The sequence below is a fragment of the Amblyomma mixtum genome, chromosome 5 (assembly GCF_055824585.1).
Source record: "Amblyomma mixtum isolate Tamu chromosome 5, ASM5582458v1, whole genome shotgun sequence".
NCBI classification, from domain to species: domain Eukaryota; kingdom Metazoa; phylum Arthropoda; class Arachnida; order Ixodida; family Ixodidae; genus Amblyomma; species Amblyomma mixtum.
The window spans coordinates 7338065-7358272 of record NC_143016.1 but is presented as its reverse complement, the minus strand read 5'-3'; the positions used below and the strand labels follow the sequence as shown (position 1 = coordinate 7358272).

At 44.3% G+C, this 20208-nt stretch overlaps 1 protein-coding gene and 1 long non-coding RNA gene across 4 annotated transcripts in view; one reads left to right on the top strand and one right to left on the bottom strand.

Moving 5' to 3' along the window:
- Window positions 1-11459: 11459 nt before the first annotated feature.
- Window positions 11460-17614, bottom strand: LOC149341236 (uncharacterized). The gene is made up of 3 exons (XR_016282882.1): window positions 17559-17614; window positions 16588-16682; window positions 11460-12997 (listed from the first exon to the last, which is right to left on the bottom strand). It is a non-coding gene; the product is annotated as an uncharacterized LOC149341236 (long non-coding RNA).
- The window catches only part of LOC149341235 (uncharacterized), a 23963-nt gene continuing 21079 nt past the window's right edge, over window positions 17325-20208 (top strand). Inside the window, exons 1-2 of one of the 3 annotated variants that reach the window (XM_089543184.1) lie at window positions 17325-17448; window positions 19065-19247. In XM_089543184.1, the coding sequence (XP_089399310.1) occupies window positions 19077-19247 (171 nt within the window). In that variant the 5' untranslated portion in view covers window positions 17325-17448; window positions 19065-19076. Of the gene's footprint in view, window positions 17449-17957; window positions 18877-19040; window positions 19248-20208 lie in introns of those variants that run through there. The other 2 variants (XM_089543185.1, XM_089543186.1) reach the window with 2 other exon arrangements.

Below are 20208 nucleotides of genomic sequence, written 5' to 3'. Positions count from 1 at the left end.
GTCTGAAGAGTGCAAGCAGGGAGCCTTGTTGTGTAGGAAGAAAACATGTTAGTTTTGTGTGATGCCATATGGCAAACTTCATCAGGTTGAAGGTAACCACAGAGAACTCTACAGTGGTAGCTGTTGAAGTAATTTCTTTATGGTTAACAGTGTCGCCATCACGCTGGTATATCAGAAGCAGAAACCACCCTTCTTTGGGTTCTGGGCAATGAGAATGATGTTTAGATGGACCATGGTGTGGATGCTCTTGATATTGTGTGCTGTAATGCAGTTGAGCTGGGTTTAGACCCATGTGGGTCTAAGTGTGGACACTCTGATAGGCTTGTGAAGAAGGAGTGTAGGATGGACCAATCTTATCTTTGCCCCGGAGGAAGAAAAAAAAGTGTGAGTGACCTTTTTTTTTCTTTTGTGTACGTGCCACATGATACAGGCTAGCTTAGCAGTGCAGTTTTTGATATTGATACTATGTCTGCAAAGAAATGTGCAGTTCAGTGTTTAGTTTGTTTTGTGTTTAGTAAGCAGTAAGACGCTTAATTTCTGCAGCTGAAAATTTGTTCAAAAATTTTGCGAACTGGGAATAAAGAATCTGCAGTATTCTGTGGGAAACATCAAAGAATGCTTCAAAGTGTGCACCTTGTGTTATATATTTGCAACCATTTTTTTTTTGTCTCTGAGTTCCAAGGTAGCTAAAGTGACCTTTGCCACCAGGGTTGCAAGGCACCGAGAAGAAGCCAGCTTTTCAATGATCTTGGCATAAAGTGCAAAGAAGAATGTGGCTATAGATGTAGAAAGAAGGCGGTACCTGTCGTTGAGAAAGAGAAGGCACTGCAAGGGTTGTGTCGAGTAGCGAAAGCAAAGAAAGGCAAGTGGGCGCTGAACTGGGCATGGAAAGTTGGAGAGGGAAGAAGGAGGGAGGTGGCAGGTTGGGGAGAGTGGAGGAAAGGTGCGGCGTGTCTCACTGTGAGTGCTGCATTGGGTTTGGAGAGTGGTGTGAAGGTGTGTCACACGGTGATTGATGCCACCCGCTTGCACGGTCGGAACCCATCAGCGGCAGCCGCTGCTGTGTCCGGGGGTGAACACTAATGCTAACGCATACTGTGCTGCATCAGTCGCATTGATCATCTATAATTGTTTTTGTTTTTTTTCATCTATGGTGACCTAAAATGCTTGTTAGGTTTTGCTCAACACTTAGACAGTCAACAACCCCTTTAAACAGAGACTGTTATTTCGAGTACTTTCCGGAAGATTAATCTGTGACTGTTCCGTATCAAAAAAATATTTTTCATCATCTTTTTGCTAGTCATACTCATGTGGCAGTACGCAGTGGTTTGCTACTCTCTGACAGTTGTGAATTTTTCAGGTGTCAGGTTAAGATGAGTTGGAGCTGTGTCATTTTTTGAGAGCTCTAAATCTAGGGGTGGTAAAGAGAGCTAGGCAAGTTCTGCTCAGCGCATCGATATGCCTCAACACCCGGTCAACTCGGTGTTCTATATGTGCAGCCTCTTGACCTCAGGTGGAGTGATGTGTTCATACACTCTCTTTCTATGAAAATTCCTTTCTGAAATGGTTATTTATCAACAGATAGTGACCGTATTGTGTTTAATGCTGCACACACTGTTGCGTGTTGATGCTTGTTTTGCTTTGTGCTTCTCAAGATCTGTGCTGAAAGGGTACATTTGCATTCGTTAGTTAGTTTGTTTAACTGTTTAAGGTGCCATTTTTCCATTTTGATTCGAAACAAATATTTTTCCTACAAAATAGTATATCCATACCTGAAGAAAGCCAATTGGTTAGTAGTCTAAGAGAAAACACGAATGGTTAATTTTTTTACAAGCATATATAAATTTTGTACAAACTGTAAAAATATACTGAAACTGGAATATTAAAACACCAAAAGTTATAGAATTAACACTGTAGGGAGCATGGAAAAATTTTCTCCTTTGTTGATGCACATGATGCATTAAATTCAGAGAAAAAAAAATTGTCATTGATACTGCTGGAAAATTCTATCAGCAGGAAAATAGTGGAGAACCTGTATCCAAGCTCAGTGCTTCATGAAGTATTATTTGATAGCATGGAAGCCTCATTGGAGCAAAATCCTGCTGTCCGCCGGCATAGTAGCACCCTGTTATAAGGGAGTAATTACTCATTGGCATCCACTCGAGCGCAGCCATACGGCTACAAAGGAAAGCTATACAGCTTTCTCAGAAACTTCGTACTTAAAGAAAAATTCGTCCTGGTCTGGGGTTCGAACCCGGGACCACCGCTTCACCGGAGCAGTCGCTCTACCAATTCAGCTAACCGGGACGGCAAGCTTATGGTAGGGCGAGAGCGAATTGATCAATAACTCGAAGTGGGAACAGTGTTGGTCAAATGTTTAGGGGAATCCCCCAAGGTGGAGTAGATTTGTAATAAGGGAGTAATTACTCATTGGCATCCACCCGAGCGCAGCCATACGGCTACAAAGGCTACAAAGGAGCCTTTGTAGCCGTATGGCTGCGCTCAGGTGGATGCCAATGAGACTCCCTTATTACAAATCTACTCCACCTTGGGGGATTCCCCTAAACATTTGACCGACTAGCACCCTGTTGGGGTGTGAAAAATAAGAACTGGCCACAAGTGGGATTAAAACATTTGGCAGCATGAACAGACCAGCTTTGCTGGCCGCTGTATTAGGCCGCTACGTCACCATCACAGCCTATTATCTCACGTGTTAAACTGCTAGATTCTCGCACTGTGCTTTGGATGTTGTTTTCATCAGCTTTCACCTACTTCCAAATGCAACATGCAAAAAGGCACAAAGTCTTCATCAACTTCCATCCTTGCCTCTCACAGTGTGCTTCGGATATTGTTGTCTTTCACAGTTTTCATCCATTTCCAAATGCAGTGTGCAAAAAATTCACAATGAAGAGCCACCTCACGTACACGGAGTGGAACAGAATGGCAGGAGGTTCGAACTACTGCAGCAGCATTGCATCAAATATCAAGGAATGCACAAGCTGCATAGTGCATGTTATTGCATTCTGTCGCATCAGTTATACATTGATTGTCCCCCTAATTTTTTATCTGTTGCGTGTGCTAGCTGGCATAAAAAAACACCCTGTTTGTAACATTATGAATGCTAAATTTGCCTGAAGCAATTGAATCAGTGCTAGCTAGAGCACACTCTGAGAAAAAGCTTGAAGTTCGGAATATATGCAGTTGTGTACAAAGCGCCAGAAAGGGTTAAAGCAGATTGCAGCTATTATTTTTCTTTATCATACCAGTTCCTGGGGACAAGACCGCACATAGCACAAAAAAAAAAAAATCTGGCATTCTGTTGCTGTCACATCTATATTGCTGTCCATGCTTGAAGCCTTCCTGCACTGAATGAATATGTATGGCAACACACAGCGAATACCACTCAGCCCAATCTACATGAACCAATGCATTTGTTTGTACTTCATAGTGTGTGCAAACACAGTATATAATCTAATGCAGTATAGCAAACTGTCATTAAGAACCATTGGATTATTAAAGGAAAGTATTACTAACAATCTGAATAAAAGTGGTAGGTTCCTGGTACAAGCTATTGTAATGTAAAAATCATGTCCACCACACGAGCTTATAATTCATAAAGTGGAACAAACCTACACTCCTCAGACAACACCTCATTTTGTTTAAATTCAAATGAAAACAAACACTGCATGTTGCTAATGATCCATGCCTTTAATATTGTCAGGTATTTTCCAAGGCTTTTTTTTTCTCTTGCATCCTTGCCTGTGTCAGTATCTGTGTTAGCAAAAACTTCCTAGTCAAAGTTGTTCTTGGGTGCTTCAACTACAATTAGCCAATTTGTTTGCATTTCTGTGTGGGGAAGGAAAAAAAAATGCAGCGCATTGCTTCCCCCCTCTTCATACTTTTCTTTTCTAGGGTGCCCTGCCACTTCTTCTTTCACAGCAGCAGCTGTATACGGCGCATTCAACAAAATCACATCACCAGCGTCATCCACGTACCCCTTCAGCCCACATTCCATGACTGCATCCACACCCGTGGCAGGTTACTGCACGTGGTTGCTCTAACACCGTCAGCTAAAGGAATTTGCTAGAGCTTATACCCATGGTGCTAATGCATAAGCGCAGTATAAACACAACAGACATCCCACACCCCGACCCAAAGCTACCAAACTCTACAACTGGCATCAGCTTTTTGTGCCTCCCCAGCTGTCGTTGAAATTTGCCTTGCCGCAGGAGCAGACATCCAGTGAATTTTTCCTTCAGTTCCCCTTCCCATCCCTTATTCTTGTCTCCTTCATTTCTTATTGCCTTTCCCTCAACACTACCTAAAATCATTGCGTGAGGTTATTGCGATGCCAGTGAGCAGGTGGCAACCAGAATTAGTGGTTCTGTGCCCTTTTTCGCATCCAGTTTACCACCTTGTGATTAGGTGCAAATGGCCGAAAGAACTCTCACAGTGTGGTGATGTGACATTTGCAGCCTCGTTTGCCTCTCGCGAAGTGAAATTTGAGGCGAGAAGGCGTCATCATTAGTGCTCTATGTGCAATCATAGGCTGCTGATGATTCACTCTGCATACTAAGCTGTGTATGCCACCATTGCACTTAAAATGACCTTTGTATATTACATCTAAAACACATGCATTTGGGTTGGGACCATCACAAGTTTCATGTGATGCAATGTTCAAGTAAAATGGCCTTGTTATTATTAAGGTTCGGTTCATTTGTTTGTGCCGCAAATATGTTGATTGTTGTCGCTTTGCTCTTGCTACTGCAGAGAATGCCATAGCACGTTGTGCACTTTACTCCAGTTGTGGAAGGCATGTATCATATCAAACGTTAAGCACTCTGTTTGTTGCAAATGGATGTGTTGCAGTGTCAGCACAATTTCTTACTATGTTACTTCTTGCAAATGCACGTCCACACACTAATTGCAGCTTGAAAATATACTATGGCTATCTATGTTGTTGCACAAATATATGAAGGCTGTGATGCAGCTTTTTGTGTGACACTCACCTTGTATATGTTTGTCTCAAGAATTAGCAAATTAACTCAACTCATTTTTTCAGTTTCACAATTTTGACATTCATCAAATGTAGAAGTTTTAACTGCACATGCTTTCAAAGGTGCCACTGGCAAAAGAACTAGCATCATGTTTCACAGAGTCCAGTTCTTTAGCCATAGCAATCATGCATGCAAGCACAATGCTTTATGTGGTGCAATTTCATCTACGTGCCTGTGGAATGTGCCATGAAAATAAAGTGGTTTGCATTTAATGTTTACAGAATAACTCTGTCTCACAAGCCTTGTTCTTTATCTATTTTTTTCCAATTATTAGTAAAGACTGCAGTAAAATACACCTAATGTTTAGACCCAGACAACATTACCTAAGTAAGATTATGAAAAAATGTCTGCGAGTACAGGAGTCTGCACCTATAGTAGAAAAGCATAAAGACAGAAATCTTTGAAGCTTAATATGGCGTCTGTTTGCTTTTCTCCCTGGCAAGGCTGGCTGTTCAGATTAAATAATTAGTTCTGTCTTGGATAATTTTGTGCTGTTCCACTAACTCAGTGCAAACCATGCCATTCAATACATTAGTTTAATATTGCAACTGTCAATGATGTGCTGATATGTGCAGATAAAAGTGCATGGCCATGAATGCATGTTGACATGGTTGTTGTCAAAGTGCAGTCACTGTTTCATATTGTATATTTTACCATTGATAAGTAGTGTGAGACAAATTTTTTTTTTATCAAAGCCTTAATTTTCACACATGGTCCAGTAGATGTCCAAATAGCTAAAAAACTTTCTTACCCTGTGTGTATCAGATACCTCACATTTGCCATCTATTACAGGGGCTGTGAAAAGGGCTCTCAATAAAGGTGCGTTATGCCTGGCATGTTAAAGGAGACTGCTTCATGAATATCCTCTAGCAAGAATTTTTTTTTAATGCGTATTGTTGAAGCCGAGTTACCTGTTGTCAAAATCTCAATTTCAGCATCTTCATGCATTTCCCTTTCCTCTCGTCACTTTTCACATGCTCAAAGGTCGGTGCTTCTCTGCGCCGGCCTCACCACTCAGCCCCACCACCGGCTGCTACTGTGGGCGGGAATTCCCCTGGGGGGGGAGCTTTCCCTTGAGGTGGGGGGAGCTTTCCCTTGGGGAGGGAGCGCGGCCACAGCAACCATATTGCCACGTATCATTGTAGTGTCCGTTCATTCGCGCTCAAGGCCGCAGGAATGGGGCGTTATCATTTCTGTTCGTGACGCGAGAAGCGACCGGACTTTATAATCTCGATTGATCACAGCCATGAAGAACTGCATCTACGTTTTTCCAGATTACTGTAGTTGATTTTGACCTGTTATCTCGGAAGTTTCCTTGCCGGCTCTAAATTGAGCGATGCAGTGAGCGGCGGGCATTCGTAGTTCGACGACTGACGAGTTGCTTACACTGCTGCCGTGCTGTTTAGTTCTTTTGTGGGCGCAAGTCAGCTCAAATAAAGAGCTTCGTTTCCCAGTCAAAAAAAAACCATTGGAACCAATTGGACATTCCAATTGGAGCTAATTGGGCATTTCCATTGGAGCTAATTGGGCATTTCCATTGCTTCCAATTGGATTTCCCAATTGGAACCAATTGGTTCCAGTTGTGTTTTTAGCCACCCGACCAATTGGATCCAACTGGACCAGCCAATTGGACCCATTAGGCCAGACAGTTATTTCACCCAGAAAATATTCCTAAAATATGTTACGTTCATTGAGAAAGGTAGCTAAATGTTTGTGAATAATATGCTCTAGGATCTTGGATAAATATTTCTACCACTCAACATATTGTAATGTGCAAAAGGAAAACTGATTTGAAGACTGCAGGAAGACACCCTGCCTATTATAGTGTCAATCAGCATTTTTCTACGGAATTGAAATTAACATGCTTTTATAGAAATCAAAGCCAACAGACACACATACATCATACAAGCAACACTGCATATTCAGGCACTAGTAGCATATATTAGCTCAATATGTACAGTCTTTGTCAAAAGTAACCAGGCTCCATGGTTTGTTTCTCATTCGTATAACAGATCCCTCACGGCTTCCCTAAAGATAAAAAAGTCCTTCGAAGGTGAGAACAGGGGTTCTTCCTACCACACACAGATTTAGAGCTTGAGGGCTGGCATAATAGCTTTAATATACGACTGAGAAGAAAAAACGTGCAGCCTGGTTACTTTTGACAAAAACTGTACATCCAGTGAGTATACTTCTGCTCCGACTTATATACCCAATTTATGAGGCCCTCATGCCGGGGCCAGTGGTGCTTGCCCACTTAGCGCAGTTATTTAATTCCAGCTCCAGTGGTGGTGTAGATGCGAATACAATTTAGTTGGTTAACCTGCTTATATAGCTCTTATTATAAGAACCATATTAGTTCTGCCTTTTTTGTCAAATATGCAAACATTCATTGGATAAATTGGGTGCAGTTGGGTGGACCAATTGGATCCAATGGGTAAGACCAATTGGGCTCACCAACTGGAAACCCAATTAGTCCAATTGGATAGTCCATTGGACCATCCAATTGGAACCAATAGGAACCCATTGGAAATGCAATTGGTCCCAATTGTTTTTGTTTTTTTGAGTGGGTTGCAAGTCTTGTTGCTGTCTTTCCTGACCGCTGGACTGCCGTCACTACGACGTGACATCTGGTGGAGGTGCTGGGTAGTTCATGATGAGGAAGTTATAAGAGCGCAAAAAACACAAAGTGGAGACGTGGACGGGACAAGTGCTAACTGTAAACTTTGTCTTTTTTGCGCTCTAACTTCCTCATCATGAACTACCAACAGGCCCAAATTACTACTCTACTATGCTGGGTAGCTTTCCATGTTCCGGACACGCCCTGCAAGTCGTGACGCCAGCCCCAAGTCTTGGGAGCCCCAAGGAAATAGCGCGCCCCAGCGCTACGCACGAGTGCGCCGATTAGATTTAGAATAGAGGTCTCCCCATGAGTCTCCCCTACTAGGGCCCTTAGAAATACTTGCAAGTATTTCTATTTCCTTCCTCCAAGTAGGGGACCCTACCCCTACGCAGCGGGGGCGATGGGCTTGCGTTTATCGATTGCAGTGTCACTACGGCAAACCAAAAAGGTACTCTTGAAAAAGATTTTAAAATATGCGTTTATTTCTTCATCAGAAACTGTTATCATTGCAGACACATGATTTAAGAGCAAAAATAATTATAACCCCCTTTCGAACGTCCCAGTCATCTCCATGGTGACTAAACAATACGTAATGAAAATTTTGCGCATTTCATCGCTAAAATTTTGTGCTGCGGGTATCTTCAGAGAAAGCTTCGTGCGCCTTTCATTTGCCGTGAACTTAGCAACGAATCGGTGGTGAAGCGAGAGGCCTCACATCGATGGGCGCCGCCATGCTTGAACCTCGCGCGCTTTCTGACGTCAAACGACGCGTACTCGCTAAGCCTAGCAGCTCTGTAAACACGGAAGCAATCTGATAATATGGGGCGTTTTATCGCTCAAATTTTGTGATTCAGGCAAGTTCCGACAAAGCGAAAGCTTCGTACGCCTTTAGTTTGCCGTGAACGTGGGGCACAGCGTAGCGACAACGACGAATCGGTGGTGAAGCGAGGAACCCTCTTCGATGGGCGCTGCCATGCGAAAGCAAGCAGCAACGTCCACCATGAGCTTGGCCCAGACGTCGACTCCAATCATTCTGCAGCAGCCCCGGGTGCCACCAGCCTTCGAAGCTTCGCCTGGCGCGGACCCCGAACGATGGCTGGAACAGTTCGACCATGTGGCTGTCTTCAACAACTGGGACGATGCCATGAAATTTAGGTACGTCGTCTTCGCGCGCGCCCAGAGGGACCAGCAAGAATCTGGTTTGAGAATGAGTAAGCCAGCCTTGCGAACTGGGAAACCTTCAAGGAGCGGCTTCTCATGACTTTCACAAACGTCGTGAGAAAGGAGAGAGCCCAGCAGCTGCTACAGTCTCGCATACAACACCCAAACGAGTCTAGACCGTTGCAGTGTATACTGAGGAGATGAAGAGTCTCTTCCGGCGTGCCGACACGAACATGAAAGAAGAAGAGAAGGTGAAGTTCCTTATGCGAGGAGTTAACGAGCAACTCTGCCGGCCTCGTCCGCAACCCACCGAAAACCGTCGCGAGGCATCCTTGATGAAAAAAACTCTTGATGCCCGAGCCCGCCAGTATGACCGCCAGAAGCGTGTTTTCTCAGCAAGCTGCCTGGACAGTGGACACCGCAAGAGCTCCAACGATTGCTGCCAACGAGATCGCAGCCGCAGGTTACATCGCTCACTGACGTCATCCGGGACGATGTTCAACAGGCGGTGTGGCGCCGACAACCACGCAGCCTCTGGAGCCCCCAGCCATGACTTACGCCGCAGCAGTGCGCCGTCCTGCACCTCGACGACGAGACTCAAGCCCCTATAGCCCTCAGCCAGCTGCGTTGGACAGCCGCCCTCTCACCCCAACCAGCCCGTTCTACGAGCGTCGCACACGGCCGAGGAAATGCGACGAGTGAACTCCCGACCAGCGCCGTCCACGTGCACGATGCTTCCACTGTGGCGAAGCCGGTCACATCCTCCGGCAGTGCCCATACAGGAGATTGGGCATCCGAGGGTTCTCTTACGGCGCCCCACGACCCCGACCCGGCCAGCGACCAGCCGAAATCGAGGAGTTTTTGCGTCGGGAAGAATGCTCATCGCCGAGCCGCCTATCACGTTCCCCGTCGCCATCGTCACCGCGCTTTTTATCTCCTAGCTGAGGCTACGCCGTGCGTGGAGGCTCCTCCGTGCATGGAGGCTCCTCCAGTCCCCGAAGGTTAAACTGGATAAAGCAGCCTCTGGAGGTGAGGTTGCTTCTAAGCACAAGAACAAAGATCCTGCATCAATGAAAACGCAAGACCATGCTTCAACTAAGACGACAACACCGACGACAACGCAGCCAGACTTGAAGCTTTTACCGCTGCCCAGAGAAGTAACGTCGGAGTACGCCCACCGCAGCCTCACTACTCGACGAAGCCGAGATCGGACACCAAAGACAATGTGCAATACAAGAACGTGAAAGTGACCTTGAAGTTACGGTCGACAGTGACGTGGTTACTGCGTACTGCCAAATACGCAGTCTTCTTCAAAGGTACAGCGATTGCTTCTCATCAGCATCGAATGTGCGACGAACCCGGCTTTCCAGGCACTGCACTGTCATAGACGAACACGCCCGACCACTTGACCACTGCGGCAGAGCCCCTACCGCATGTCGCCGCTAGAACGCCAAGCTATCCGCAAGAAAATTGAAGAAATGCTTCGTGACGACATCATCTAGCCATCGAAGAGCACCTGGGCAGCACCAGTCGTCCTAGTGAAAAAGAAAGACAGCACCCTTCGCTTTTGCGTCGATTACTGCCACCTGAACAGCATTACGAAGAAGGATGTCTACCCCCTCCCCTGCATTGACGACACATTGGATCGGCTGTGCAGTGCCAAGTACTTCTCATCGATGGACCTGAAGAGCGGCTACTGGCAAATTGAAGTCGATGAAAGAGATCACAAGACTGCGTTCATCACACCAGACGGACTCTTCGAGTTCAAGGTGATGCCATTCGGCCTCTGCTCTGCCCCATCGACGTTCCAGCGAGTAATGGATACGGTGCTCGCAGGCTTGAAGTGTGAAATTTGTCTAGTCTACTTAGCTGACGTTGTCTTCTCCTCAAGCTTTGAAGACCACCTCAGAAGGCTTCGGAGAGTGCTGGAAACAATCAAGTCTTCAGGCCTAACACTAAAACCAAAAAAGTGCCACTTCGCCTGCGAGGAGCTGCTGTTCTTTGGTCATGTTGTAAGCAAGGATGGAGTTCGCCCAGACCCTCAGAAGATGGTTGTGATCGCAGAGTTTCCACAGCCTAATGACAAGAAAGCTATACGCAGATTCCTTGGATTGTGTGCTTATTACCGGCGATTTGTCAAGAACTTTTCGCGCATCGCTGAATCTTTGACCAAACTTACCAAGGCTGACGTGCCTTTTAAATGGAAAGCGCTGCAAGTGGAAGCTTTCAAAGAGCTGAAGCGCCACTTACAGTCCCCTCCTGTGCTCGGGCACTTTGATGAAAATGCCGGAACCGAAATTCATACCGATGCAAGCAGTGTGGGCTTAGGAGTGGTCCTCTTTCAGAAAAATGGTAGACAGGAGGAAGTTCTCGCGTATGCTAGCCGTTCACTATCGAAAGCCGAAGCCAACTATTCGACGACCGACAAAGAGTCTCGCCATTTGAGCCACGTCGAAATTTCGCCCCTACCTGTACGGACCACGATTCAAGGTTGTGAGCGATCACCATGCTCTCTTCTCTGCGGAAAGAATTAGAGTGAATGTTGATTGCACTATCGGACAGAGCACTTACAACTCTAAAGAGGGCCAGAGGAAAGACCTGCAGGCAGACACAGGTGCATGTCTTCTTCATGTCATATGTTGCCACAGGCAACAAGTTGACCAGTTTATTTCATCTGCTCTCTTGAAGGCACACACATACAATGATCAGCAGGGCAGAGTTATGTGTTTTCACTTTTGGAACAAACATGGACCTCCTTTATGTAAAGGTTTGTGAAAAAACTGAATGGGTGGAATTATATACATTGTGTCCGTTTCTGACTGTGTGTGTACATTTGAACATTATGCGTATTGCAAATCTTGTAAGCTCACATGCATTCTTGGGTGAAATGGACAGCCTTTTCAGATATTCTTTGTACTGTGAGAAACACTACACCATCGCATTAGTCACTGTCTGCGACACTGACCTCCCTAGAAAAATGCCACTTGGCAGTGATAGCACAGATGTATCTCAAAAAGGCTAAGCTACAGGCTTCACAGTAAGAATGGTGAGCGCCCTGAGGCTAAGAAATTGACTGCAACTGACCACAGCCATATGCATGCAGTAGGGAGTTTTACAGGATATGCCAACACTCGGTGCTGCCCCATTATTACTTAAAATATGACATCTGCTATTTCATCAAAAAAAAGTATTTGTTGCCTCCACATATTGCAAAGCTGTAGACAAGCTAAACAGATCTGTCTTCAGTGACGGCAGGATGGTTCGCAACCACCCATTGTGCACATATTTTAGCTGTTCCCAAGCTGTTTCATTGCATCAGCACGAAGTGAAACGCCACTATACTGTACTGCATGAACACTGCTAGTCCTCTCATCATCCCTTACATGGCCACCACCTGAGAGAAACCTTATAAACTTCATCAAAGGGAGCATGATAAAGTACATAAAAAAATCTGAACGAAATCAAAGATGATTACTTGAGAGGGTACGGGCAACACCTGTTGGTAAGTGCAAGAAAAGAAAAGGCAAAAAAATTGGCAAGACCAGATGGGATTCTTATCACCCACGGCACTAGAAGATTTTCCATTTCACTGGCTTCCTTTAGCCACAAGTTTGAATTATTCATGAAATAGCCTTGCAGACTCCATGATAAGACACATTTCTATGCAGAAAAGTGAAATTCGCTTCTAGTCTGAGAAGTGAGGAATGACTAGAAGGGGCTTCAGTCTGGCACTGGAAGCCAAGCATCTATTTCTTTTGCACGGGGTGGAAAACTGGAGTCCAACTTAGAAATGGGCCTTAAATTGGGTATCCTCTCATGGCGACATTTGCTTTGTTAAAAGTGCAGTGTGCCTGTAACAACACTGCTGTACAGTTTAATGTGTGCCAGGAGTACAGCCACCCATAAAAGTGCTGTCAGTGCGTCTTCTGGTATCGATGACGAAGGATCATGTGCCGCCGGAGGTTGTCAAGCCGTGTCAGTTTTGCATCGCACACCGAGCACTTGTGTACTTTTTTTTGACTTCCATGCATGTCCTTCTTGTGTCTCGACAAAGATTTGACACTCAGATGTGCAAAGCAGTACGGGCACGGTGCTGTTACAGGTCTTGACTCAAGGTGGTGCTTCCTCTGTAGCAGTGAGGAGCCAGACTGTGGCGGCACTGGGGAAAACAGAGAAAGGAAGGAATAGCTCAGAAACCATTGAAAACCAGACAAAAGCATTTCAATGACGACACTCAAAGACAGAACAAGGTTGAGAAGAGCTAGTCAGCACGTTACTGAATGCCAACAGGACACAGGAACATGAGGCAGACAACATAGCTACCTACCTACAACAAAATATATTACGTGCACGCAGACATACAGTGAGTGCACAGAAGTATAACAAGAAAAGCAAAACGCTGAAAAAGAGAATGTTCCTAGCCACTTCAGGTGCCAGACACCTATGCACGTTTTCCATTCCATTCAATTTTCATTCAAATGCACTTAGCTCATCCAATCAGAGGTATGGGTGAAGTGCCAACGCATCACGCCTGGCTTTCACGGCATATGCATTAATATACTTTTTGGTTGTGCAGCTCATTACAACACTGATGAACTACCATATGTGACTGCCCGTTCCACACCTAGGTTAAGATTATTTTTGACATCAAGGTCTGTTCTTTTTATCATCCTTTGCTTTTCAGTGTGCACTAATCTCCTAGCATCAACTAGGTGCAATGCTTGCTCGCTTTCCTTCTCAGTCAAGAAAAATGGCCTCCAGAGCTTGATATTCCAGAGCCCCTGTGAAGAGGGCACCGAAATATCAAGCTCAAAAAAAAAAAAAATCGTCATTCTCAGTATCAAGTCATTCCTGCCCTTATCTTGAGCACATTAAAAACTTAAACTGCAGGTGGTTGAATTTATCTGAGCCCTCCACTACCCAAGTTACTTTGGAGCGCTGAACCCCATAAACAACCAAACCAAACCATTAAAAGTGCAAGAGAGCAGCAGTAATAGCAGCGCTGCTCTATGCTCTGATCTGCTTGTGTCCTCATCAAGTCAGACCTGGGTTAACTTAGCAAGCCAGCCGACTGAAAGGAGTGGGTTAACCACTTTTGGGCAACTTGGCGGACGCTCTATTCATCGAATAGAAAAACCAATGGGAAGAAAACCAGGCCACAGTAGCGATTCTTTATGTACACAAAGTTGCAAATGAACTGAAGAATGCAAGCAGGGTTGGTGTGCGCTTCATTTTTAAGGCACCTAACAACCTGAGTAAGATAAGCAAACAAGGGGACAATCGCAGTTCGAAGAACTGCTGGGGTGTGAAAAAAGAATCCATATACTAAGTGCCCGGCAGGTGTTTATGATACTCCTCTGGTGTATGAGAAGCCTGACATGAATCACACCGGGTGATGCATGAACAGTTAGGTTGGAAGAATATGAATTCACTCCTCATGTACTGGCAGCAATCTGTACAAGCAATAAAAATCATGCTGGTACACAGTTCTTTTGAAGCACGTGGCAAATAGGAAGCTGTGCGCAGAAAAATATGTGAAGCATGTGTCAACCAAGTCAGAGGTGATAATACGTCAGCATTTCAGTTGCACATCTGATGGATAAAGAAATTATATATTCAAGTGAACAGTAGCAAGCACACACGCATGTGGCAGCTGAAGTGGCAGGAAATACTTTTTTTCTTTGTTCATGCTTTTCCTTCTTCCTGGTAGTATGTAAGACTTGGTAGTCCTAAAGTTGCATGTAGGCTACAAGATATAACTACAGTGGAGGGCTATGGATTGGATTTGGTCACCTGGGGGTTTTATTTACATGCACTGACAGCATACGGGTGTCTTTGCATATTGCCCTCATTGAAATGCAAGTGCCGTGTCTTCCTCCTGCCTTTTTTTTTCTACATCTGCAGTCACTGTGCATTGCTGCATGCATACAATATATTCTTAGTTGTAGGTCAGCAGCTTTGTGTTCCTGCACCCTGTTAACCAGCATTATTCGCACAGAGCAGTGCAAAATGGTGGTTGTGGAACTTAAATGAACTAACAAGACTGGTTGTTTATACTGCAAAACAATTATACAAACATCTAATAGCAGTATCAAGATGGATGCATGAAACAATATTATTCAAACTTTAGCTCTACAAAGCAAATACTGAAACCACAATGAATCTGCATATCAGTAGAAAAACATTTTGGCACTACTCATCACGGCCTCAATGAAATGCTGTTTCAGCAGCTCAGAAGTGGACGCACAATGCCACAATAGGTAGCAACATTCTAGCCATTGCATGTTCTTTTTAAAGGGGTCATGACATGATCTACAAACAAATCATGGTTTTATGTTGCAGGTACTAGTCAAGGTGTTATGCATACTTAGAAAAAAAGTAGGACTCTATGCATGGATTTGAGCTAGAAATTGCAATTAGGACTTATCGGCTCTAAGCCCCTCCCCCTGTCAGCAACGGCCACATTGAAGCAGCCTGAATGACTTCATAAACCGACAGCACCATCGTCTGCTGTAAAACTGCTACGTGCACGGTCGATGCAGAGTCTGGCCGTGACAGATTGTGGAGAAGTCGCCGATATCGGGAAGAATCTAGACTGAAAAGGAAAGGACTCGGGCATTTGTTGCCTACGTCCCCATGTTGAGACGTCTCCCCTTCTCCCAACCACACCCCAAGCCTGAACAATGAACAACCCACTCCCCTACGCTCACTATGCGCCATGCGCAGTTCAGTCACGAGGAAGCACGTGACCGTTGATTCATGTCGTCATGAATCGCGAGCGCGCTGGTGTTGCCTGACTACTACATGGTTCAGGAGAACTTTTAAAAATTAAATTACAAACTACTCACCACATCAAATGTGCTAATATTTTTCCAGTTGTTCCAAGATGCATAGCGAACAAAATGCAATAAAAGTTTGAGTCTGAAAAATGGTGTCATGACCCCTTTAAGGTTGAGTGCAATACAGATCTCAAGTGACTGTCACTGTGTTCCCAACCTAACAGTTCCACACTTAACTGGACTGAAACAGTAAAAGCATTAGGTCAGTAAACTTTACTTTTGTAATATGCAGCAAGAATGTTTCAGAAAGTGACCAAGCAGCAGTGAATTGCATTACTTTGACACGACAAGACAAACCCACTGCAAGAAGAGCACTGCGCAACTTCTGAATTGCACAACACCAACAAAATGGCCAAGAAACAACAAAAAAGCACACAGTGTGCCATGGTGGTGTGCAGTGTGATTGGCATGCTATGGAATGCCAATCACAGAGAGCAGAGCTTAGTACTGTGTGCGAAAGGCTGACCAGATGAGCAATTTAATCACAGAATTGAACATGTCTTAAAGTTGAAGCAAGCATGACAATTCTGGATAACTTGGTGAGCATTGTGATATGACGCACATCTCTGCTCGGATCAGAAACTAGCGATGTTTCACGCACAGTAGCAACTTGAGTTGAGCCACAACTACCGACTCTCTTGCTTCTTGTTTGTTGCGCTAGTATCACAGTGTGGCACACCGTAACAACATAGTAATGAACGCGGTACATGCGAAAAATACAATCCAGCCATACACACACAAAACGAGCAATTAGGCACGCACGTTCAAATTAAACTACACATTCTGTATAACAGACAAAAGCAAGCAAGACAGGGTCAACATTCAAGCGTGACAAAGGCACTACGCGAAAAAATGCCCTGTAAACTAACTACTCGAGAAAACGCCCGACACAAATGCTCCAAAGCACAACCCAACATTCTCCACAATAGCTTGCACATTGGTGGTTTCCATTCCAGCAAGCCGTCGTTTGGCAGCGGGGACTACAGCTTCCCAGAGAGGCCACGTCTGCGCAAGAACGCAACGATTGAATTCCGCAATTTCAGAAATCACCATTGCACACAAAAAAAAAATTACTGCAAACGCAGCATAGTCCGTGCTAAAAACATGAGCTAAGTTCAAAGAACATCCAAGTCACCGTCATCGTTCAGAATGAAAATCAATAAATACTGGCACAAAGATACAATAACAAATGTATGTCCAAAAGCACAAATAGCAGCTAACACCGAACTTTCAAGTGCCTCGGTTTCGAAGCACAGGAGCTGCCCACGACGACGCTCACAACTTTGGCGCACATCGTGACGAATTCTCACATTAACGGAAACGATCACATCCACACACACACTGCTTGCGAAGGGCTGCTTTCAAACGACGTTCGCATGCCAGCACTTCTTAATATCGACGCGCGTATTTAAGCATTGATTTAACGAAGCAGAGAAACGAAACGAACGTGACGAGCTGCCTGGCGGCCTGGCCTGGCCTCGAGCTACAAGCAGACATTACAGACCATGCGAACGTGGCGCCGTCCGTATATTGTCGCCGTTCAAAGAGGACTTTGCTGACTACACTTCGTACTTAATTATCTTGATTGACATTTCATATGATCTCTAATGCTGCATTATTTGGCTGCGCTTGACTCTATTATTATTTTGAAAATAAACTTTTATCTATTTTCACCGAAACTAGCGCACGCAGAGCTTGTTTGGTGTACTAGCAACAGTGATAAGTAGGGAATTGAGCGTTGGTTTGTAAACGGACTTTTATTTCACTCGAGGTGAGTGACCTACTCTGCTTTTAACTTCAGTTTTTTTGATCATGTGCAGTCGTTGGCGTCATTGTGTGACGAATACCTCTGGCTAGCTTCATTACTGTTGTAGTTCTTACCCTTCGGCGAGTTCCGCATTTCGCGCTTTTGAAACGCGCAGTCATGTGTTTGTCACCACGCATCACAACTTGCATTAAGGGGACAGGGTAAGCAAAAAATCTGAAAAATATCAATTTTTAGTTTTTTGCTAAATATGAAATTACATTCTTTTCTGCATCGTTTGATGTATCACACTTCGTCCTGGGCAATTTATATCAACCTGAAAAAGCTATCTGAAAGCAAAGCGGTCAGCGACACACCCCTTTACCAGCGATGGGTTTTTTCCGTTTTTACTAAAAACTAAAAAAACTCGAAATGTTACTTAATTTAGCTGCAAGAGAAAGCTCTGTGGCAACCATCCAAGCTCTCTGGCTACCATTCAAGCTCTCTGGCAACCATCCAGAACCCAAACGAGTCCTTCAACAACGTCGTAAAAAAATGTCTTTGTGGGCCTACAGACAATGAAGATTGCTACATTAGGTGCTGTTCTGAGCTTCAATGATGGCGCCATTGCAAGAACTAAAGTTCTTGAGGCATGTGGACTAAGTCCGGGCAGCAACACTGTCCGCTGGCTGAAGCAAGTCGATCGGCGTCGAGTTTACTTTGCCGATCGAGCTACGCAGCAAGTGACAAAACAGGCACGAGAAGCTAAACGGCAGGAAAAGAAGCACCAAGCTGACCTAGATGATAACTATGCAGCTGGTGCCTACTGAATAAATTGGTCAAAATGAGTTGGCTAAGTCGAAATCTTGGGATTTAAGGTTTTGTTTACTTTAAACTCAGTTTTCTCAAAACAAGATTTTTTGTTACGTCGGTACCATTATTTTCTAAATGACAATAGATATCAAACTGATTTTTTCTGTGTATACAGTACATATATGTGGCAATTTACTGTACCAAAATTATCAGCGTGGAAATAATATTGTTTGTTTTAAAATAAAAATATATACAAAATTTGGTCAAAATTAGGGTGTAGAAAGTAAAAAAATCACTAATAATTTTATTTCTCGTATACTAAAATAATTTTGGTACAGCCGCTAGAAGATGAAATTCTGCACAAAATGACATAAATATCTTGCTGCTATCTTTATTGGTTGCTAAGAAAAGTGTACCACAATATGCCCCAAAATACATGGGAAAGATAGGGCTTACCCTGTCCCCTTAAGATTAACTGGAGGAGAAGCCTTTTCTGTATACAGCGATATTTCCACCCAAGAAATCTGCGCGCTGTGACATGACTGTCACGATTACGAGGGGCACTTCGCGTCAGTAACAGCCGTTTCATCTAGTCGCGGACATTTTCTTCTTTCTGTGTGGTGCCCCTCCCATTGACGCCTAGTAAGTAATACCTGTTGAATGAAGCCCGTCTTCAAAACTTTGCAGTGCCATTATTAGTATAAAGTGCTTACCACTCAGAACTTTGGCTTGCGCAAAGTCACTTTCAAGTCCTGTGCGCATTTACAAACGAAACTAAACCGCATTCGTCTAAATAAAGTACACAGTATGTTCTCGCTTCCCTTCCACAGTCAGGCAGGCCCATGGGTTCCCAGCAGTTCTGTTTGAAGTGGAAAAGCCACTACAGCAACCTTCTGAGTGCCCTCGACCAGCTTTTGTTCAGCGAGTCATTCACAGATGTCACGCTTGCCTGCGAGGGGCTCAGCCTCAAGGCTCACAGAGCCATGCTGTCAGCCTGCAGCCCCTTCTTTCAGGTAAGTACCTCTGGCTTTCTTAACTGTCAAAAAATTGTTTATTAGATATCACATCCGAGTGGAGTGCTAATTTATGCTGCTTTGTAGTGCCTCGAAGCAATTTAATATTCAGAAAACTTTAGCAAAACAGGGCAAAAAAATGAGATGTTGCAATGAAATTAGGAAACTCGCAGGTATCGGATGGCTGATGCTGGACAGGTGTAATTGGAGATCATTGTGATAGGTTTTCACCCAGAAGTTGACCTGTTGTAATTATTATGTAAGAATTTTTTTATGTACGTGTTTCTTTTTTGTTGTCTATAACAGCGTTGTTATAGACCCTTAACAAATGCTGCATTTAGATTAAAGGACCTGCATACCTCTCCACCTCCCTAGCAACTCTGCATGCTGCACTGTTGCTGCCACTGGGAAGGAAGGATTTGTCTACTCTCTCTTGCTTCATGGTGTTTATGTCGCGTGCTTAAATATGCCATAGTGTATTGGGGCCTGCTCTGTGTGTGTAGTTCTTGTAACTGACAGGGAGGGCAGGCTGCAAAATTTATATTTGGTTAGCTCTCGCAGCTTGTTCTGCTTTGAGTGCTCAGTCTTACCTATAGCAAAATTGGGACGCAACTCCTGCGAAGAAATGTTGAAGTTATGTGTTCCCTAATTCTTTGCAACTGTACAACAAATGGACTGCAGCAACATTTGATATTCGAAAGTTTGCATGAAACAGGGAGGGCAAAAAAATGCCTTAGTTTTTCATGCAGGTTGGTTTACGTGATGAAATTTTTTGCTTTAATTAAATTAGGAAGAATTGATACCGCAGTCTGAGCTTTCGTCAAGTGCATGCTATGAGAAAACTGGGTGATTGTTTGCTTTGCTCACATAAGATGGGTTTGGGCTGGAGCAAGCTGAGGACATAGCCAGCATTCACCGCGTGCTTGTGCTTTCATTCTGCAGGAAGCAAGGCACAGTTAAT